The 22820-nt window shown below is 44.1% G+C and overlaps 1 protein-coding gene and 1 long non-coding RNA gene across 6 annotated transcripts; one reads left to right on the top strand and one right to left on the bottom strand.

Annotated features, from left to right (window-relative positions):
* Positions 1 to 534: 534 nt before the first annotated feature.
* Positions 535 to 22803, bottom strand: Wdb (serine/threonine-protein phosphatase regulatory subunit widerborst). Of its 4 annotated transcripts, none has more exons than XM_071792563.1 (9): positions 20333 to 22803; positions 5254 to 5450; positions 4637 to 4831; positions 4394 to 4524; positions 4098 to 4215; positions 3423 to 3698; positions 3108 to 3337; positions 2760 to 2914; positions 535 to 2468 (listed from the first exon to the last, which is right to left on the bottom strand). In XM_071792563.1, the coding sequence occupies exons 1-8, from the start codon at positions 20469 to 20471 to the stop codon at positions 2764 to 2766; spliced, it is 1437 nt and encodes a 478-aa protein (XP_071648664.1). In that variant the 5' UTR covers positions 20472 to 22803; the 3' UTR covers positions 535 to 2468; positions 2760 to 2763. The 4 variants fall into 4 exon arrangements, with proteins under 4 accessions (XP_071648664.1, XP_071648665.1, XP_071648667.1 ...); XM_071792564.1 differs by lacking the exon at positions 20333 to 22803 and adding an exon at positions 6586 to 6816; XM_071792566.1 differs by lacking the exon at positions 20333 to 22803 and adding an exon at positions 6616 to 6815.
* LOC139821508 (uncharacterized) lies at positions 14311 to 20364 on the top strand. 2 transcript variants are annotated; one of them, XR_011734271.1, is made up of 4 exons: positions 14313 to 17423; positions 17524 to 17661; positions 18597 to 20169; positions 20235 to 20364. It is a non-coding gene; the product is annotated as an uncharacterized lncRNA (long non-coding RNA). The 2 variants fall into 2 exon arrangements; XR_011734270.1 differs by having other exon boundaries at positions 14311 to 17423; positions 17524 to 20169.
* Positions 22804 to 22820: the final 17 nt, after the last annotated feature.

Below are 22820 nucleotides of genomic sequence, written 5' to 3'. Positions count from 1 at the left end.
TTCCAAATACATATTTCCTTCCGGAAGAAAATCTAAAGCGACAGAAATGAAATTGATGTCGCAACTTTTAATAGTGTAATGAATAATCGAACGACGACATCATCAATCATCATTAAAAGTAACGACTTTAATTACTTTTAATGATTTTCAAGAACTACCGTTTCTCGTATTTGACGTTACATATATATACACACACGCACACACATACAAAGATTATTGTCCGTTTTTATCGTAATGCATAAAACGATCATTTGTAAAAGGTACAAGATGTCCCCCAATTTAATTTTAACAACAGATTCTCCAATAACTTTCCCAGAGTCGGATTTTTCCTTTCGCGAAAATCTCTTTTGGATACAAGTTAAAGGCCACCGTTTATGTTTCTGCCAGGAACAATTATGTACTCGTCGGAATATTCGTTGGAGTCATGAAGTGCGAAACGCCTTCTTTGTATTTCCCATTTACGATTTACCTCGGCACAAACACGGGATGCGTTGAAGAGCGGCCAAAAAAAAAAAATGGAAATAATTTAGACAATTCTTTAATAAATGTGTATCTATTTACGCGTAAAGAATCTTCTCTTGGACTCTCACCTACGTCTTCAAAGTCACATTACATTATTTTACAATAATTATATATATATATGTATATATTTATATATGTATATGTCACTCTCTGTCTCCTTATGAGGTTTTTACGTAGCGAAGGTGAACGGAGCGTAACACAAAAGCGAGCAAGTCGTGTGTATAAATCGTGAGAAACATTCGACGAGAAAGATCATCGGAAAGCAATCTCGAAAAGAAAAAAAAAAAAAGAACAGAGAAAAACGGTGAACAATGGCAATTCTCGTGCGTGTCTCCCCGATTATCTCCATGAAAATATGTATGAGCAAGCGGTCACCCATCTCTGTTAACTATTTTACCTGTAGCTATTATTATTTGTTTTACCATTGTCGTTTATTATTAGCTTTCCCCTTTCTCGTTTAATTACTCTTTATTGTTACCATTATCGTTATTCGTATCATTAATTACTATTATGCGATGGTAAGAAATTTTAAAAACGACCCCCCCCCCCACCCCTACGGTTGCCAGCATGGGAGCACAGCTCCGAAAGTGGATCCTTATACCTGCGCGCCCTGTATCGCTATCACGTAATTAATATTTATAAGCAACGGATGTTTTTGGTACAATCAAATCTGTTTCTTTTCCTTTTTTCTTCTTTTTTATTGTATACTCCTTTCGTCCCCTCGCTCCCATTATTTTTCCCTCTTTCTCACACTCTCTCTTTTTTTTTCTATTAGAAAACAACATATATATATTTTTTTTTCTCTCTCTCTCTCTCGCATATCTCCTTTCCCTCCATCGTCCGCGCGAATTGAACCTTATCACTCGTTAACTATTGTGTTCGTGTACGCCGTCTCTCGCCGCGGCCACACGCTCATGAAAAAAGGTTTGTTTCACTATCAACTCGCCGCGGGCACTCAGTCACAGCAGTCTCTATGTTAGTAGCACATCGGCCTATATACGTTTTACACATGTATTCTCGCAGTATTTATCGCAGTTTGGTGTACGCCTCTGTGTATATGTGTGTCTGTGTGTTTATATATGTCTGTGACTTGTTTTGTATCTCGTATTAACTATATCTTTTTTTATATATATATAATATATCGTATTATATATATATATATATATTTATAGATTTATATATATATATATATGTATATAAATCTATATCTATATATATGTATATTTATATTTGTTTTTCACTGTTACCTAATTTTTATTACGTACCTGTTACAGTTATCAGTAGCGTTAATACGAATATATGATACATATATTCAAACACTCTCGCTGGCTCTATCAGGAGCAGCAAGAATCAGCGTAAGGGTCAGTCAGGAGGCGACACACTGGTCGTCTGAGAGAGTGCGCAAAGTATCGCGTCCTCCAGAAATGAACATAAGGATCACAACGACGTGTACAACTTCGTCCATTCCGAAATTTATTACACCACGATTTGTAATCCCCTCCTACCGAGAGCGGTAACGAAATCTTAGTCAGGAAGGGACTAACGCATTGTCGTATTGTTGTGTGCTGACACTGAGTACATCATGCAGTTGGAAACCCTTTGCCGTTTCCAAATGAAAAGAAAAACCAAAAGTGTGAATATACCCGATATACACATATAAAATTATTTGGAATTCACTAATCGCCACGTTGTTGTTGTTGTTAATGTTGTTAAAGAAGAATAAAATTGCGTGAATTAACTCTGCATCGTCTCTTTTTCATTTCTTTTCCCTGCTTCCATCATTTCTCCCATTTCGGTCACAACTAATAAAATGAGTTACATTATGTCAAGAATGCTTTCGTGAGACACTTCGTTTCACTAACAACAAGAATTTTTTGCGTGTAGTATATGGACAATCGACGTAAACTAAGAGCTAACAATCGGGCAGCGTGATACCGTACTTCCACCTAAAACAAACAAAATAACAAAGAGCTATTAGATATTTATATAAAAATTATTTTATTAAATTAAAGACATTTATTTCTTCAATATTCTTTGCGTACAGATTTATATATTCTATATTATTGTTTTATATATTCTAAATTGACAAATTATTGTTCGTATGATTTTAAACCGACTTTGCTGGAATAAGATCTTAATGTGGTACTTAATCACCAGAGTATTTAATTTAAAAAATAAAGAAAGTGTAAACAAAGATGATAAAAAGTCTTTGGAAATAGATAAAATAGTATTTTTACCAGCTCAGGGACGAGTTCGCGTCATAGATGTGTTAGTGGCAGGAACTGGATTATTGGAGGAAGCTGCAAGAGCATTACGTTCGAGAGTGTTGCGTCGTTCTAATTCGGTCAGTTTCTTCCACATCTCATCCCTTTCTTTTTCCTTCCTTTTCTCTCTGTAATACAGACATATACATGTAAAGAAAAAAATGTAAGGAATTCTTTATTCTTCATATAGCTTTAGATAGATTTGATTAGACTGGTTAATATAGCACTAAATAATCAAGATTTAATTAAAAACTAAAATGGATTGAAAAAATTCCGCTTAATTTCGCAAAATTGTAAAAAGTCTCAAAATTTTGGCCTTACTTTTGCCTGTCCAACTTATAGTTGGCAGTAAGTTCGTCGAAGAGCTTACTGTTCATCTCCATAAATGTCTTTAGAACATTATAAACAAGAGCTATGATCGTCTGGTTCCAGTGCTCCTTGCTAATTTTGTACAACGCTGGGAACATAATCTTCATTATTACTTGGTTGTTTTCTTCAATTAGAGACATTATATACTCGTTATTCCAAAAGTACAATGCTCTCTCCGCAACCTGTAACGAAAAAAAAGAGTAATTTATTATTTCGCGAATTCACAACGAATTCGTCGTAATTAGTGCAAAATGCTGTATAAATTACCTGAAAGTGTGGTGAAGACACGCAACGTGCGACTTGCCTGAATAAAGGTTCTTGTATTTTAACAAATTGATTAGGTTCTATAACGTCCAGTATTTCCTCGATTTCACCGAGGAACATCACCTCCTTCTGGCTGCACGTTTTAGGCCAGAACTTAAGGAGGCCTCGTACAACTGGTTCTGTTAAAGTCGCGTCTTTTTCCAAAAATTGCACCACACAATAAGCTAACTGCGCGTGATAGAGCGATAAACATTTCACTTTATGTAGTGGTAACAGCACCTAAGGAAATAAGCAAAAAGACGCTTTTTAAATCATTTTTCTTGTCTCGAGTTCTTTCCTTCTCCTCCTCCGCTTTTACAGGGTTAATATATATTTACGAATGTATATCTATATATACAAAAGATTAAGGCAAGAATTTAAATATGCATCTCTGAATAGCTTTGGAAAATATTGCCAAAGTTATGAGAAAAATATATTTCAAGAGAACAAGAAGTTACGCGAATCGTATTTAATTCCAATTTTACGTCTTTCGGGATATTAAATAAAACTGAAATAAATTGCAAATTCAAAAGTAGAAAATTTTAGCGTGTGAGAAAGAAAACAATTTATTTCAGAAAGATAGGAGATTTGAATGAAATCTATGTGTACTTCAATTTCCTTAATAGAATATATTCGTACCTTAACCAAAAATTGCTTGTGCTCAACTTTTAAGGGAAGAGCGAATCCGTTAATAATGCTACCCAAAATTTCAAGAAGTTCACCAACCCCGTTGAAATGTTCCGTTTCGTACACGAACCTGAAATAATAACAAAATTGGGACATTATATAAATATCAAGATAAAAAGAATGACATTTTTTATGTAATATTGACATTGCTAATAAATTACTTGGTACAATATTACGTAAAATTAAATTTCTATTAAAATACAAGATAAACAGGATAACATTTTTTAAGACAACATTCAAATAAATACCTCAGAAAAATGTTGTTAATTTGTTTGCGTATGAAGGCTCTAAGACCCAGGAACTTGCCATAGATACGATGCAAAACCGTTTTCAGGAAATCTCTTTCCCTGGGGTCTTCCGAGTCAAACAAGTCCAATAACTGAAACAGATAATTATAACGAGTTATACTTGTATTCATTAGTTTAATTACGTCAAAAGGCGTGGCATATTAGAGACATATAGTAAAGAGCGGCAATGTAATAATGTTTTACCTGTAACACGAATTTTTGGTCAATAACTTTTTTGCCAATAGCAGGCTGGAAATCTGAAGACTCGAGAAAACGGAGGAAGACTTCGTAGACCAACTGAAGATGGGGCCAACTCGCCTCCAGGGTCGGGTCATCTTCTTCTGGATCAAAATCTGGATTTTCACTAGGTGGCAATGTACGGAATAGATTTGCAGACACCTTTAACAAATATCGTACAAAGGACCTTTAAGATAGAGCTACAATATCAGCATTAAATAATCTCTCTCTCTCTCTCACACACAAAGTCTATTACATTCATTAGAAGCATTCATCTAATATATCAAAAAGCACTATTAAATACGTAATATATTTTTAAATTTTATTTATTGTAGATATTTATAAACACATTGGACATAAAAATCAACGAGCTATTAGATCAAATCAAACTGTTTCTAATTAATTTTCTCAACAGAATAACTTTCGGGCTAACAAGATAACGTGCTGAGCGAGCAAGGATTTTGACGCGTACGATGCGTACGAGAGATCAGAAGCGATTAACAAGAACAAGCGAGAGAGACGGATTTTTTTTAATTCCAGCCTGATAATCTGTTTGTCGCGATTTTTCGCATCAATTAACATACCATCTTAATGGTTTCCGGGTAGATGGGCTCGGTGAGGACACCTCGCCCTGCTGTGATATATTCCACCAATTCATTGAGCGTACTCCGTTTAATTTCCTTGCCTTTGAGATCAGCCATCGGGTCCATGAAGTCGAACGCCACGCAGCATTGGCGTAGCTTTTTGATAAACAACTCCTCCTGCTCTGCGGCGTTAACATCTGCAACAAACAAACAACGTTAATCACCAGTTCTACACGTGTTTCGAGTCACGCGAAGTCCCTCTCGCGACAATCCTTCGTCGTATCGCGAGGAGAAACTTCGGGTGTTACGGAAGCGGAAATGTCCTTACGTTTCGTCACAAACAATTCATTCATTATACATGCAAAACGGAATCGGCGGAGCAAAGTGCCTGGCTACTATTTTTAACTCTCCGCTGCATGGACGAGAGAAGCCCCAATAAAATGTTATCATTTCCTTTGCTCCTACATGTGTAAGCAAACAATTTAATTGAGCCGATAGAAACCAGAATCGCGCAAGTCGCACGGAGTGTCACGAGTGATCAGGATGATCGAATGCTGAAACAATCGTGCAAATGGATCGTGCGCTTCTCAACCGTGAGCTTCTTCGGAATCCGGAGGTCTTTGTTCTCTTCGATCCGGCACCCCGACACTCGCTTGAAATTAAACGAAATATCTCGTTAACCCTAGGTACACACAGTTATTTTTCGCACACGTAGACACCGCGCTAGGGAGGCTTGGAGGACTTGGCTACTTTTTTCATTATAACTCTCGAGAAAATCACGGGGTATTTTGACTTCTTTTCTTTTTCTTCCGATCGTAAACAAACTGAAAAATACGTACATTTATTCAGAATTAGTCTAAAATCACAAGTACTAATAAACACGTGTAAAAAATTATATCTCTCTACCAATGGTAGACTTAGACAGCACGCATGTTCATAATCAGGACGTAAGACGTCTTAAAGATGTCTTTAAGTGCCCATCTACAATAGGTGTTTTAAGCCCTAAGCCCTAAGAAATTGATCAATCATAGTCAATTATTCTCCTCAAATTCAATTGTGATTGAACAATTTCTTAAGGCTTAGGGCTTAAAACACCTATTGTAGATGGGCACTAAGGGCCTTGGCACATAGAAAAACTTAAGCAGTAAAACTTAAGCAGTAAGAAATCAACGGTATGGATTCGCTACCGCTTAGGGCCGTGCCTTAAGTTCTCGACTGTGATTTGCTTACTGCTTGAGTTTTACTGCTTAAATTTTTCCATGTGCCACGGTTTTAAGACGTCTTACGTCCCGATTTTGGACACGGTGCCGTCTGGGCAGTTTCAAACTTTACCTGGGGTCTCGGAGACCCCAGAGCGTATACCTGGGGTTATCATCGAAGTCCGCTTCGTGGAAAAGAAGAATCCAGTGACTTTGACGGACAAGATATCTTTACCTCCATTTAATTTTCACCGAAGAAACGGACTGGCCAAGGATGGACCGGGCAAATTGGTCAAAGAATGTATTACCTTTACAGGAACAACTTCGACTAAAGTCTGATTAACTTGACCGGCGATTAACCTGTCGAGCAATACGCGCGCTATTTTGCTAAAATGGATAATTTTTCGTCTAACATATGAGAGATTCGATCAGGGGGCAGCAAATTATATACAAATTAAAAATTTTGCTTTAAATGATCCTGCGGGTTGAATTAATCGCCGACAAGTTAATTGGAGTTTAATCGAAATCATCTTTAAACATTATTCTAAAAATAATTCAATCGATTATCGATATATTTGCGTGAAGTTAACCAATTATCGTCCCGCTAGTCTCGCGAAGAATTGAACGCGATGTTCGGATGCGTTTCTTCCGTCGCTCGATTCGTTCCACGCGATGGTAAGAAAATGAAATTAATTCATATAAAGGTCCGTGGTTTTTAATTCAATTTTTCCTTCAGTTTAGATTATCGCACTTTGAAAATTCGTGTTCGAAAATGCAATGAAGCGAAGGCCGACGAAGAGGTTATGTTTGCCACCGCAAAGGGAGGTTATACGCGCACCCGCCCGCCCGTCGGCATGTGCAGCCACCTTCACGCCGCGTAGGTCGCATTCTCTCTCGCTATCTCGCTCGTAATCGCGAGTCAACATCCACGGATTGCGTCTAGGATCAGGACCGATCTTTTTTTCATGTTACACGTCGATTAATGCTTATCTCACTCGCTCGACTGAACTGATAATCACGGACTGTACATCATAGCCGACGTTGAATATCCACTCGCGTGTTATGCACTTTCGGACGGGGATGCACTTTTCACAGCCCGGCATTGCCGAGACGGAGTATAGTAATACTCTACCGCGCTACTATAAACATAGTATTATTTTTATAACTGTTGCGTAATGAAAAAAAAGTTTTAAAAATAATTTCAAGTCATATAGAATTTTTCATTGGAATAATTCCAATTTGAATCCAAAACTGTTAAATATTAAACTATTAACGGATGGAATTTAAATACTTTGAGTTAAATAACATTTTGTTATTTTTAACCATCATGTGTGTCGAAATTTATTTTAACACAAAAGTATTACTTTAACTCTATTAACTCTTAACTCTCAACTCTTAATAGAGTTAAAGTATTATTTTAACTCTATTAACTCTTAACTCTAATTAATTAAATTACATTGTTTCAATTAAATTAACGATATATTGAGTAAGAGCAGTAGGAATAGTTAAAAATAACTGAAATTGAGTATAATTTGACACTACGAATTCAACGGTAAAGGATCAAATTTAATTTCAAGTATCCCGGAAATTCATTACGACTCAAGTTCTTAAATTAGCCGGAATTTAATGCATCCCACTCCTAGTAATCCTGATATGTATTTTTTTATCATAGCAACATCGAATAAAACCGCAAATTGATCCTATGAGTATCTGGAAATGAAAAAGTCTGAATCTATCTATCCAAGGAGAACGAAGGATCTATCGCTCGTCCATCCCTAGATATTTCGACGTTTAGAGTGTTTGAAGGCCTTAGAGCCATGCAACCAAGAGACGAGGGATGAAACCGGCAGAGAGGAGCAATTACGTGTCCGTTTGGACGAACGTGTAACAATCTGATGAGCTAAATTTCGTTTTACCCTTGGAGCATGTTTCAAAGAAATTCTGTCACTGTAACAGAAAGTAAATTTCCTAACGGACAAGCAAAAACCACCAGAATTTGTTGTATTTGAAAAAAAACCCGTCGACATGATCGAAAAGTGTCCACGGGCGAAGAGGCTCGACGCAGGTCCGGGACACCGTTCACGCAGAGTCAAAGGGTAACACACATCGGCTAATCAGTTTTTCCCATGCCCTTCACTTCGCCCCGGGGATGATGGCGTGGTTGCAACTTCGCTCTTCATAATGGCGCACGGCGTGGCCTCAATGACTTTATCGAATTATGCCAAACTGTCTCTCTCTCTCTCTCTCTCTCTCACTCTCCCTCTTTCGTAACAGGCGGTAGTCCTATGTGAAATACCGCCGCGCGGGTAAATCGAGGCGCAAAGTGGCCATCCTGGGGAAAAAATTGGCAGCAATCTCCCGACGTTATATTTATCCACCGAGATTTTTTTCCGGGAAGCCGAGGCGCGACGCGACATAAAAAAAAAAAAGGGAAACCTTCCCCGTGAAGGAGGACGAACGGATCGCTATATACGTTTTCGCTCGCTGTCGTCACTCCTGAATGGCGACACTCGAAATCGCGGGACGAAATAGTTGCCTGTGGCAACAACAAGCTTTGGCAAGCACGTCCAAGACATATTTAGACGATTTTGCCGTCGTCGGATCGCAACTGTGGGACTGTGGCGATCTTATTATCGCCCATCACACGTGCGACAGAGGCATGCATTATTCTTTTTCTTCCTCTTCCTCTTTAAAGTACGGTCTATCAAATCGTTTTAGCGAAAGAACATTGAGAAAAACACGCTGTCATTAAGCGGCAGATAGGAATGAGAGGTATATAGAGGGCAAGAAAAGGACGAGGGAGAGATGGGAACGAAAGTCCGCGAGGTCTCCCGTGATAAATTCTGTTACATGCGATCTTACGATTATCCATAAATAGGAGGAGTTAGAATTAAGCGTCGCTATTTATGCCGACAATGGACGGTGGGGCGAGTCTGCGTCACACCCCGGGTTATAAGTTATAACGAGGTGAAGGTGCAATTAATTTTTCATCCCGGAGTTCGGAGGCTTAATCGATGTCAGACACACGATGTTCCTTCATCGATAGTATCAGTCCTCGCGGTTCCTCCCGACGAGGGGGGGAGGACACGGGCAAGTTGCACGAACGGTTGAACGGCCTTAACATGATTCCATTAAATCCGCAGTTAAAGAGACTCAGGTGAGCGAGGGAAGGAAAGAGAGAGAGGGAGAGAGAGAGAGAAAAAAAAAAGAAAAATAGAGGCGCAACGCGAGAATCGGCTGGCGTGACGCGACCACGTCGCGTCGCGAAGGACTCCAAAAATAGCGTTGCGCGCGCGGCGTCTCGCCCCCGTTCGTTCCATCCGTCCGTTCGTTCGTTCGTTTGTTCGTACGTTCTCCCTCGACGTTACGTGCGCGCGATCCATCTAGCATCCACATATTTATAATTTCATTCATAACGCGACACGTACCCTTCGCGTACGTGCCCGCTTCCCGCTTGCCGGCGCGACGCTGCGCCGCGCGAGATACGCGCCCCCCGATCCAGAAAAATAACACTTTTGTCTACCTGAGGGGTATTCTGCCCTCCCTCGTCCCATGTCTTAACGTCTTATTTCGAATAGATTCTTTCGAAGGATTCAAACTCGGATTGAAATATCTGTTGAGCCAGCTTCGTTATCTAATCTCAATTGCAGTGAGGCTTAATTCATTAAAAGCCTTTTATTTCTCGAGTCGCTCTGATCGCTCAAGAACTGTTTATTCTTCTTCGATGAATCCGCTTGAAATTGTCAAAAAATCCGCGATTTAAAGTGCGCTTGGAATAACAGCCTGTATATATGCACAGAGATAAAATTCATTTCTAGTTGACTCATCAGATTTTTGTAAAATTAATTTTGTTTGTTATTCAAACAGGGCGAACAACAACTGCGAAGTTCTGATGCGAAAGTATGATTTCGTTCTCGAGAAGTCTGCGGTTGCCGGAATAGAAGATCGACCGAATGTCAAGAGCAATTTGGCGGTAAATTATGCGTTGACCGCAATACGAGATATTTTGGCGGATCGATGAGAGAGAAATGGAAAAGAGTGCGAAAGAGGGTGGATAAGAAAAAGTGGAAACAAAATAAAACGAGTAAAAAGCAGGTGAAAAGCTAAAAAAAAATAATAAAAGATTAAAACCAATGTACGCTAAAAATAGAGATAAATTAATAGATATGAAAGGGAAATATAATTAATTGAGATAATGAGAAAAACGATTTAAAAGGATTTAAAAAAGGGAGCAGAGTAGGCAAGAACCGAGACGAAAGGGTGAAAAGGGGAAACAAAATAGGGAAAGAGCGAGACACGAAGTGAAAGAGGCGAACTAGTGGAGGGGGGTAGAAACGCGAAAAGAGGGAGGAGGGGGGCACTGGGTGGCGAAGGAGTAGAAGAGCGCGTTCCGTGCAGGTGGTCGCCGGCATTCCGGATCAATACTTCCACCGCTTCTCTGGGGGGTACCGTCAGGTAGCCTCTTCTCTCGCCCCCCTTTCCAACCCTTATCCCTCTCTCATACTCTGACGACGCTATCTTCCTCCTTCCCCTCTTTCCCTCGTTCTACCGCGCCTTGTCCACTCCCGTTGTCGTCGTCTGCGCTTCGCCTTCTTCTCTCTTCCTCTTTGATCTTCCCGTACTACGTTCTTTCCCCCTTCTTTTTGCGCCCTTTTCTCCCCGACGTTTTTCCTCTCCGCTCCTTCGCTCATCCTTCCCGTTTCCTCCGCTCGTTCTCCATCCTCCCTACGTTTCATTTTTTTTATACTTTTTGAATACCGAAATGTATGTCGAATATGTGTTACTGTTTAATCCTAATTCTGTTTAATCCACCATATACATATTTAAATACACATATAGTATTTTACATATATATAAAATTATTATTAATTACACCAATATGTAAAATATATTAAATATTGATACGTTTCGTTTTCGACGCGAATAATGCCAATAAAAAGATATAATCGCGCAATTATTTACCTGATAATTATATAATTATTAATATAGTTATACAATTTCCTTGAAACCAGATTTCAACGTGGCAATCACACAAAAATAATTTCCCCATGTCTTTCATTCTTTTTTTGTAATGATTGCATCACAACGAATGACGTAAGGTACATACATTATCTACCTGGCTATAGCACTCTATAATAGCAGCATATCTATAGCCTCTCGGATATTGAACTTAACAAAATTATAACCGGTTTCAATCTCTCCGTAAAAATCAAATTATTACGTCGCGGTGTACCGTGGAAAAATTTAAAAAAAAAATTAACTTTAAGAATCAATATAAACAGCTTGAGGAATGAATAATTCATATCCTGAGAATTTTTGCAGCATTTTGCCACGTGCCGAGGTCAATTTTAATTTTATCGAACAAAAAGACAGTGCGGGTTGTTTGAGAAGTGTGCGACACGCCGTTCTGCGTAACGCAATTGTCTAAATTTTTTTAGCGCGCAACAGTCGATTTCTTTACCGATGCATTATGCAGCCGATTATGCGGCCCGAACGTGACTTAATGAACGACGCGGCGATGTTCGTCTCGCCCGCTTTCTCTCTCTCTCTCTCTCTCTCTCTCTCTCTCTCTCTCTCTCTCTCTCTCTCTCTCTCTCTCTCACTCCCGCGGCAAACCGCCCCGTCGCATCCCCGTGGCTCCTGTCCCGATCTTGACAGTGACCATGACCATCAGCGTCAATTAGCCGGAAAGCGTACTCGTGTGCGCGCGACTCGTTACCAGAATATCACGATAAATGCTCGACCCACATGCATTTTCGCTGAAATTAGTGTAGAACATTTATTATTAAAGAGCATTTATCCAGCGAGATTGTGATCTCTCGCGGGATCAGAAATTAAAATGCCGTAGGCGAAGCGAAGTACGCGCCCGAAAGTAAACGCGGAAGGTAACCGTTGTTTATTCCCCGACGCTTAATATCTCGCGAAAAGCCTCTCATCCTCTCGATTCGTTCGCAAGCTCAAACATCATTTTAATTATGGAAAAAAAAATGAACGTCAGATTACCCAAGAGAGATACGTCCGCGAAATATTCATGTAAAATTTTGCCCATATTCTACATTCCTGTACATCCATGTGTTTATTGCCCAGCTAAGTGAGAAACGATCCTCGGAATTATAATTTCGTTAATCATTTCTATACTTCTATTCTCGCGTTCTCCTTCTCCTCCTTAATACGGACTGGAATAGAACTCCGAGAACGGGTGCGCGGGAGACGTATCTGAACAAAGAAGACTATTAATGCTCCCACTTGTGCATGACGCATAATTAAACTGTGTTTACGTCTGACGTAACGGTCTCAGCACATCGCGACGCGCGCGGCTGCATTTCTTACTTTGGAAAACCAATAGTTTCCTTCAACCCGGAAAACGCATGCCCACTTCCTTTCCTTTTTCCTTAACGTGAACGCACGAGATGTCCCTGGCTGCGTCACCTTATTTTATCATCGCTAAAAAAAATCACGATCATTAATTTACATATATGAGAAACATATTCAGTCTTCATGTCGAAGAAAACAAGAGATTCAATATGTTGCCCCCAATATCGGACGCCGGTTGATATAAGTGAGAAATTCAAGTTTAGCTTAACGAAACTTCCATTTTACAGGAGTTTATCCTGCTAAAAATTTAATTTGAAGTTTAATTTCCAGGAATAACGCCGAAGACTTAACGTTGCAGACTAAAAAGTTACGAGAGGTGCCTGATGATTACGAGAGAGTAAATACATTCTAACTTTCTTCGTCGATAGCTCTCGTCATTTATGTATACAGCTGCTTAAAAAAGTACCATTGCTCTGCAAAGTTAGCATCCCATTTGCAGAATTTCCATGGAATAATTTGCGACTATGAAACTCTTTCTTTTCGCGGAAGAATTAGGTTTCTGTCAATTATACCAGGATTCTAAAAATGGAGTGTTAATTCATCAGGGATTTAAACTGTCGACGATATAACCCGGTGTTCCTATCGGGTGTTTTGGACCTCCAAAATTTTATGGATCATCCAACGGCGCTTCGCTCGTCCATGAGCATTTGCTTCTCGAGCATCGAGAAGCACTTTTGCTTTTTCACTCAATTTGCACCCGTATTCAAGCGCGTCATTGTCCACCTCTCTCCCTCTCTGTCGTTCACGAAGAAGCGATATATATCGGTTACGATAAAGTAACAACGCCGGTCGAAATGTCATCCGATGTATCGAGCGCCGAAAGGGTTCGGGGCTTAAAGAGGATGTGCCGCGCCGAAATCGTAAAACTTTTACGATCGCCGCCGCGGCAGCGGCGATCCTATACGGATCGTTCGCTCCCGGAGATGGGCTCGAGTGTCTCGCGAGCACGTTCGAATGTAGGACAGCCTCGAGAATCCTGCGGAGATCCCGCGGTCCCGAGAGGCAGGACCGGAACTACGCGGCGAAGAAGTGACGGACGATGTACCTACACGGTAAATAACATACAGTTTTCTCTCTGCATCATATAGTTTGATCAAGTATTTCCGTAATAATTTTTAGTTATATAAGAACGATGATCAATGGACACGGTAGATCTCTCTTGTCTGCAGAGCGAAACAATTATTATACATTGCACCTAACTCTTGAAAGCGATAACGAGAGTTAAGATAAAGTTTTTTTTTCTTCATACATCTTCTACGGCAAACAACTGTTCCGGGATTCAAAAACAGTCTGTTTAAACTGGATACCAAGCAGGTATCGCGGGTGAAATGATACTTTTTTTTATGAGCACCATTCGAGTCCCATGAGGCCGAAGTATTGGAACTAATTCGGATCCGTGAGTACGTGCTGAACTTGATCCCACCTCTATTTTGCTTCCGCTCACCTGCCGCTGTTTACGGGCCGTAATATCGTTCGCGCAATGCAATGCTTGGTAGGCGCGATAATTTATTACAATGGTCGTTTCTAGCCGGCACAGAGGCCGTGTAAATCTCGTTGCGGTCGAATTGGTACAAGTTTAAACGATCGCAAGCTGTTTTCGTCACCTGACAAAGTTACACCTGACAAAGAACTATAAGAATATCATATATGTATGTAATAATTGTGCATTTATATAATACTATCTAATTGAACAATACCTTTGTGTTCAGTCACGTTCAGATCGGACTTGGAAACTTTATCAGATAAAATTCCTTATATGTATGTATCTCTTTGTAAGTACATGATGTGTTTACAATTCTTTCTGTGCAAGCGGGCAGATAAAAGGATAATCAACTTATGATTGAAATTAACCAATGAAAAATCAATAGCACTCTGCGACACGAGTCTCATCCCGTAAAAATATTCGCGCCGCGAGAGAATGAATGCAAACTCTACCGCGTTTATCTCGTTTGCATATAAAATTCACTATATTATATTATAAAAAGTAAACGTGTATTTTGGTTAATTAATCTTATGAATTATGCATATGAATTGTGCAGAAAAAGAAAGCTTGCACTTTCTTCGAGCAATCCCTCTAAATCTCGTTAGATTAATGCTAATTGGACCCTTTGTATTCAGATTAATCGCGATAGAATTATTGGTCCTCTCTTCGTAAAGTCGATCCTGTCTAATGAGAAAGACGTTTTCCCAGCCGCCAAGTAGACGAGAACGTGTACAATAGAAATAAGTATGAGAAATAAATAATAAAAAGCAGCCTGAAAAGACGGGTTGAGACACGCAACACCAAATGTAATAAACGGTTATTATAAGTTGCAGCGCAAAACGAGATGACTTTACGGAATAAGACTTTTATGTTTCGCAGAGTTCCACGCATAATCCAAAATTCAAGGCTAGTCTTCTCGTAGGAGGGATACGTAAAGAAGAATCTGTAACAAGAATTTAGGAAAGCATGATCTCGAATTTTACTTAAAGTGTGGCGGAAGACGGAAACAAAGAAGACGCACGAAGGATGTATTCTATCAAAAGAAAGTCGGTAGTTTTAATTTCTATTTCTGTGAATATGAATACTGTGTACAATTCGGATAATGTCGAACAACTGAAGAAAGAAGAGAAGAAAAAGTGAGGCGAACTATTGCCATTTTACCGACGAAGGTGAACAACATCGCCTGCAAGGTGGTCTATTCCGTACGACCATTCGTGTCGTAAATTTGTAGGTCAACTAGTAAAGTGGAAGGGAGATGGAGACTTTGTTTCGATCGCCGTTGGCGCGGGTTCAAAAATTTTAACTGTCCTAGAAAGTTTTCGGTGTCTTTTCGAAAATGCTTAGCTGTCACTTTCGAAAGAGAAATAAAAAGAAACATTCTCAATCGTCTTGAAATCTTAGGATAGAACATCTCGATTGTTTACACGTCTATCATTCGCGTATCATGAACGTATATCCCTCCTTTTTCTTTACCACTTTGTACCAACGAGAACCAACACAGCGATAAATAAAGTAAATATTAGTGGAGAATTTCATTAAAGCTTAAAATATTAACTGTATTATCGGAACGTTTCAAGTTATTCGGAAACAAATGGGAGATTCTTAACTTTAACTGCGGAAAGGTCAACTTCAAATTATTACCATTAGCAAAGAAGGAGGAAAGTCTGACAATGAGTTCGGAACGCCTTGTGTGAATTCCCATTATATCCGAAGCATCTTTTTCCCGGAACGTGATTGCATATTTCAAACACGCGCGAGTCTTCAGATAATACGCAATTACAGTCCACGGGAAAAGTGTTTTTTTTTTTTTTAAGAGAGAGGCCGGGAATATCATAAATCGGAAGTGACAACGAATTGCGTCGATCAACCTACCGTGTATTGACTCGGGACAGATACTCCGACGGCTCTTATTTCACTATTAATTCGCATTCGTGCTCTTTCGCCCCTTTTGTCCTTTACTCCGATTGACTACCAATAATCCTCTTACACGCGATATCCGTGGCGCGCGATCGCTTCCATTATAACATACATTTCATTCTGCGCATCCGAACCTGTCGCGTTCTCCAGCCCGTAAGCGTGTTAATTATCTCGTTAATAATCGTGTGCATTTGCGTCTCATTAGCAACATTGATTGCCTATCTAAAAAAAAAAACATTTACACGGTAGACCCAATAGGCGGATAAATACAGAGAGGGTAGAAATATTATATGTAAAAAGAGAAAATTGCAACGATTTATTTAGACAGTCTCGTAATAGTCTCAAATAGAATACTCAAATAGAATACTCTTTCTGCGACAAAAACAAATGTCGCGGAAAAAGTAGAAAATGTATGTAAAACGGATACAAAAGAGACCGTTTCCTTTTTTTTCCCTGGTGTCATCCCCATTGCCGATGCTCGCGGGCGAGTCGGCTCTAGGACCTTTACCGTGATTAGCGTGGCTTTTTTTCCCTTCTTTTTTTTTTTAGCCCTTTTAGGTCGCCATGTTGATCCCTAGTTCCCTTCAGTGCGACTCCGTTCAGATGGCGATGGCGGTGGCGGTGAAGGCATGGGAGAGACGGAGAGGAGTCCCCGGCTATACACGTGGCGGAGTACCAATACTGTTTCACGCATACTGGGAGCGTCACGTCGTTCGATCGTGGGCTGCACAAGTCGACGGCCAGAATCTTTGAGATTCATATCGCGTGACGATCATGGTTTCTCCCCCCCCCCTCCTTCCCGACGAACCTAAAGCCTCGTGAGTATTACGTTGTTGTCTTTGTATCCCTCCAGAAATAGAAGGCACAGGCAGGAACGTGCAGTACTTTGAGCCGCGGTCGATCCAACAAAAAGCAGGTATGCGCGCTTTGAGTCACGCCTACGAAGACACCGCTCTGGCCGTAAATCCTCGCGGGAAGGTGAACGGCGAACAGTAGCGCGATTGACGAGGTCCCCGACAAGAAGCTCCCTCGTCGATTACGTAATTCTTTCTTTGTTTACGCGCCCTGTTCAATCACTTATCCTTATCCGTGGCGCCGGTCGTACAGATAATTCCACCGGGGGGGGGGAAAACGAGCCTGTGTGACTAAAAGCGGCGCCGAGCAAGAATCTGGAAAACGAGCGGGGCCAGAAATAGGTAATAATTTAGCGGGATTACAGAATAGATGTTACTAATTGGTGGATGAATCGTGTCCGAACGAGCGAAATCATTTTTTAATCCTCGTAATTGTTTCCAGAGACGCAGCTGAAGGTCGGATACGGCAGAATCTTGATCCTGTGGGCTCTGTTCATTTTTGGCGCCGCATTCTGAATACCTTCGATAACGATAATGGTGATGAAAAGCTTGTTTTGATGCCAAAATCACATGTCTAATGGTAACAATCATGATCCGTATCTCCGTCGATCCGAGTTATCTCCTATCTCCGTTACGTTTATCGTTCTACAAGAATGTTTCATTGTTTCTTCGTTTTCTTACGGTCACAATTATCATTAGAAGTCTCGGAACCACGTCCGCCTTCCTCTTACTTTCTTATCGCGGAGTCGTCCGTTATGTTTCCAATCGTTATATACGTTTTGCCCCGCGCACGCTCGCTCGAGTGGCGAATTCGATCGTAAAGAAAATTATACAGTCGCACGTCGATAACCCTCGACCGCTTCTTTCCGGGTGACAACGCGTTGGGTATGCGCGGGTGAGCGACGCCGCGCGCGTACCAGAAGGCAAATATTCGATAAAGTCGAAGCTGAGCGACAGGTGAAAATTACGCGATATCTCTCTCTCGGTCAATTCGGTAAAGTGGAAGACTGATAGCGGTGCCCTTATCACAATCGAGATACGATAGTCCTCGCCGACAATTAGCTGCGGTTCGCGCGTGGGTTCTCCACGCCGCAGGCGTATCCGTGTGCCGCAATCTACACGCCGTTAGTTAGTTAGCGTGCCTCTCACCCCGTTTTCAAAAGAGCAACGAAAGCTAGCAGCACCGATATCGGTGCCCGCTGGCTATGTTCCGTAAACAAACTTTTACAGTCAACGCGTAACAAGTGTCTCGCTATTCGGCAGACGGTCGCCGCGAGCGTCATATCTGGTCGAATGGGTCGCGGTCATGTAGCGCAATGTATAAACTATATTCGCGTTACTCCTCACCGTGCGGCTCCGAAGTTTATTCCGTATTTTTTTTATTCATTTCCTTTCCTTTGTTTCTCGTTGCTAACAGCGTGGCAATTTACTGAACGTGTTTTCCGCATTCGCGACGTAGCCATATTTCACACCTGGTCGCGAGTCTTCCGGATCTGAAGCGTGCACAATTTGCAGGTGCCTGAGCAACGTGTCGGTGTCCTTCGTCAAGAGGCACAAGTGGGGCGTCACGCGGCCCACCCCTGATGAAGTTGCGGTCGCCGGGTGTTCTACGCGTCCGTCACCCAGTCCGACACGACGCTCCGCGGCGGGCGATCGCAGTGCAGATCCCACCTGAGACCCCTCCAGAGAAGTTCTAGAGTAAGGAATGGCCGGATTACAGCTCGCACAACTTTCTCGCAAACAGCGACGGTTTCGTCCACGTCAGCAGCAGAGGCTGGAATAATGTTGACGTATAACTTTGCAACCTCACCGGGTCATCAATACATTTAACTCCTTCATCGGTACATTTAACTTCGTGGAGCCGTCGAAAGGGGGTTGCAATCGACGAACGGGCTGCAGAAACTGATAGAACTTGCTGTCAACACCCAGAAGAGATCGCGTCCGATTACAAGCTGCTGTATACAATTCAGTGAAAAGCGGGAAGCGGAGGAGAGCCCCGGTGACCGCTATCGAACTTCGGCGATGCTTTCTACGGCAAAATGTGGCCTCGTTGAAATGTGGCCGTGCGCTAGTCACCCAATCTTTGACGCGCAGACACGTACGCACGCATGCACGCGAGTCCCGGGAGACGCGTGCACGTGTGCAACGATCGTCCGCAGGAGTTGAGCGCGGCTTCGACGCGGAACATCGACAATGCATTTCAATCCAGCTGTTACCCACCCGGCAAATCCGGCGCGCGAATCATAAGGTTATCCCCCGCGCGTTTATCTCTCCCGACGAGATTAACGCGCGGCGGTAACGCTAACGAGCGCAGCGTGACGTCTCGATAAACAAGTTTTTGCGATCCGCATCTCGCTGACCATGTACGTAATATGTTAATAATGCCGTCAGAGTGGGAATGCGCGGAATATAACGAAGGCGCTATCGACGACGGTAACGGTCCTCGTGGAAGTTCAGGTGTGCGAGCTCGCTCGCTCGCTCGCCGCTGAAACTTGCGTCAGCGCGCAACACGGGCCGCCTTCTCTCGTGATCGACGATCCGTCGATCGGTAACGATATATATTGAAAGAAACGAACGATATATGTTTACCGATGAGCACAGTGGAGCCGCGCCGTACACGTGATGCAATTGCCTAAGTCAGGAACGACAGACTTGCCGCTTCAATTATTCAATAACTCCAAGGATATTATGCTTAAGCCGTGCCGCTCCACTCGCGAGAAAGTGGCGATAGATCCGCAACGGAATTGGACGAGACGGCTTCGTCAAATCATTCTCGTCGACGCGCTGTCTTCCTTGGCAGCGTGACCTTACGCGACAACCAGATCGAGGATCTCTCGCCGCGTACGTTTTATCGCCGCTAAAGATAAAACAGTGATGAGTCAAGACGCCAAATAAATAAGCCGACATACTGACATTAAAGTAAAGACACCAAAACGGATGAGTTTGCAAAAATCTTGGCATAATTCCCTACGAGATCCTGGCGGCTTTTGCCTTTGACGTCTCTCCGCTCGAGGTCTTTCGGAGCCTCTCCTATCTCGCTTCGCGTTGAAATCACGCCGGTCTCTTGCCTAGCTTAGAACGACCAACAGTAATTATACATGTGCAATTTAACTTATCTGGGTAATCGACAGGCGACTAATTCGACTTATCTAGGTGATCGAGCTTCTTCCTGTCGTTAGACAGACTCCGCCGGGACACTAGAGACAAGTGGGAAAAGTCTCTCATCTACTTCTCAGAAGACGGAAACTAACCTTTGAGCAGCGGCAACTGCTGGAGCTCGACATCCTGCGAGTTGCGGTAGCGGGACGAGCCCTGCGACTTCTTGGACTTCTTCTTGAGGGATCGCTTGGCGAAGGGGTCTATCCTGTCCACGAAGGCCCCTGACGACATTTTGGCATTTAACGGAGGCACTGTGGGGAACTGTCCTGATGCTCGAGAAAAAAAAACGGCGAGCGCTCGCGCGGCCTGGTTTTTTATTTTTCGTTTTTTCCACTCCTCCCTCGTCGGTGCGCGTCCTCCCTTTCCGCGCGCGGACAGCAGAGCGGGAGGGCGGGCGGGGGGGTTGTCTCTCGCGCGACTAGAGACCGAGATCACCACCGCCCCGAGGAGGCCGCATTCCGTGGCCGCCGAACGCGCGACGTATACGAGAGACCGTACGACACCAAACTCCGCGAGAAAACTCACCGAGGAAACGAAAGAAAGGCACACACTGTTACGCTGCGGGATGATGCACGTGACGCGGCCTTACCCCCGATCGCATCAATTCCTCTTTCTCCCCTGGCCCCCCGTGCGCTATACTCTCCCCCCGCGCGAGCCCACGCCACGGACGCACGCTGCTTCAAAACCGTTCACGCTGCGCGCCGCCGAGCGGCGCGAGGAGGTGCGGGCGGCGATGGAAGACGACGACGACGACGACGGCGACGTTCGTCGCGCATAGCAAGCACACACGCGGGGCAACCTTCCCGGTAAACGCAGATCCGTTGGCGAGATCCTCTCTGTCAGGCCGGCCCGTCGGCCCGTCGGCCGATCACCGCCGTCACCGGCCACCGAGGAGGTAGGGGCGCGATGATCTCTCCCGCGGACGGCTAGGCGTTGTCACATGCGGACGCACGCCCGTGTGCCGTCTCCGTCCGTCCGTCCGTTTCTTCCTTCTTCCTTCCGCGAACGTAGGTGCTCCCACCTACAACCCACGACCGTGCGACGGGGGCACGGTGTACAAGCGCCGACGGTACGTCGCGGAACGTCCGACCGGCGACTCTCTTCCGGCAGCTGCCCTCTTCCCGATTCGGTCCCACCTCGCCTCACACTCGCGACGCAGGGTGGATTCGATCGACCACGACGGCGACGGCGACGACGACGATGACGACGACGACGACGACGACGGCGCTGATCTCGTTGGTTCCGCGGCTGATCGCTCGGCCGAGAGCTCCTCTCGGTCGCGCGGATTGCGTGTCGTTCCACTCACTCGCTCACTCGCTCGCTCGTATCGCTCGCACGCGCGCGCACGCACGCACGCACGCAGGCAGGCAGGCACAGGCAAGGCAGGCGGATAGGCACCGTGCTGCCGCGCGCGCCGAGTCGAGCCGCGGCTGAGACCCGCCGCCGGTGCTCGGCCGAAGAGGGAAAAGAGAGACGAGGGCACCGTTGCGAAATAGAACGACTTGCGCGTATAGTTGACGATCCAGCGCGGCGCGCACGTTCGTTGCGGGAAGTAATGGCCGCGGGTAACGTTGGCCCCTCGCGCCGCGCACACGCACCACGGGTAACACACACACGGACACGGACGCGGACACACGCGCACACAGACACGATTAAAACCGTACCGAAGAGGCCGAGACGGCGAGCGCTGGTCGCCGTCGACGCTGCTGCCCGCTGGCTTCGCCCTCTTTCACGCGCGCCGACCGCGTCACGAGGGGGGAAAAACGCCGCACAAACTGCCACCACGCACAACTGCCGACCGCCGCCGACTCCGCTTTACGCTCTACTCCGCTCTTCTTCCTCCACCTCCTCTTCTTCTTCTTCTTCTCCACCTCCGCCTCCGCCACCGCCTCGCGCTCGCACCGCCCGTACACGCCGATGTGCGGGGAACAACGACGTTCTCGGGGTAGGACGTGTATGTTAGGAGCAGCAGCTCTCGGTAGCGCTGGCTAGCACGGCCGCCATCAGCTGCTCGCTGCGACGTGGAGGTCTATCTCTCATTTTCCGGCGGAGCGTACGAGAGCGAATCCGTATAACGTCAGGCGTCGAGCGAGTTCGCCGGAACGTGACCCGACATCGCCCCCCTCACGCGCCCCGATCGCTTTTGGCGCTCGGCGCCAGAGCTTGATCCTCTCTTTCGGGACCCCGCGGTGTACACTTTCGGCTTCTCGCTTCTCTCCTCGGCCCGTTGTCCGTTCTTCGCGCGCGCGTACACACCACTTCGCCCTCTCGTCGGCTCGTCACTTCTCTTCCGCGACTTCCGCCGCCACCACCCGCGAATGAAAAGTCCGTGTGTGCTGCCGCTCCTCTATGCGCCCAGAGGGAGGGGGGGGAAGCCCCTCGCACGTCTTCGTTCGCGCGACGATATTCGCGAGGCGAAGTACACACGCACGCGGTGAGAGAGGGGAAAAAAAGGGGAGCGTAGATCTCGAGGTATATCGCGCCGCGCACCGCCGCTCTCGTCACTTATTGAAAATCCGTCAAGAGAGGTGCCCCTGCGTGCCTGAAAATAGTAATATGCGCTCGGCAATCGTCGGCCGG

This window comes from Temnothorax longispinosus, chromosome 11 (genome assembly GCF_030848805.1).
Source record: "Temnothorax longispinosus isolate EJ_2023e chromosome 11, Tlon_JGU_v1, whole genome shotgun sequence".
Classification (NCBI taxonomy): Eukaryota; Metazoa; Arthropoda; class Insecta; order Hymenoptera; family Formicidae; genus Temnothorax; species Temnothorax longispinosus.
This window is presented reverse-complemented; position numbering and strand designations above follow the sequence as displayed.

What these genes read in the sequence shown, in the direction of transcription:
- Wdb (XM_071792563.1), bottom strand. Translation starts at nt 20,471, where the DNA reads ATGTCGTCAGGGGCCTTCGTGGACAGGATAGACCCCTTCGCCAAGCGA. An exon ending in GCAGTTGCCGCTGCTCAAAG is followed by an intron (nt 5,451 to 20,332) that starts GTTAGTTTCCGT and finishes TGTTTGTTGCAG; the next exon opens with ATGTTAACGCCGCAGAGCAG. An exon ending in TATAAGTTGGACAGGCAAAA is followed by an intron (nt 2,915 to 3,107) that starts GTAAGGCCAAAA and finishes TCTGTATTACAG; the next exon opens with AGAGAAAAGGAAGGAAAAAG.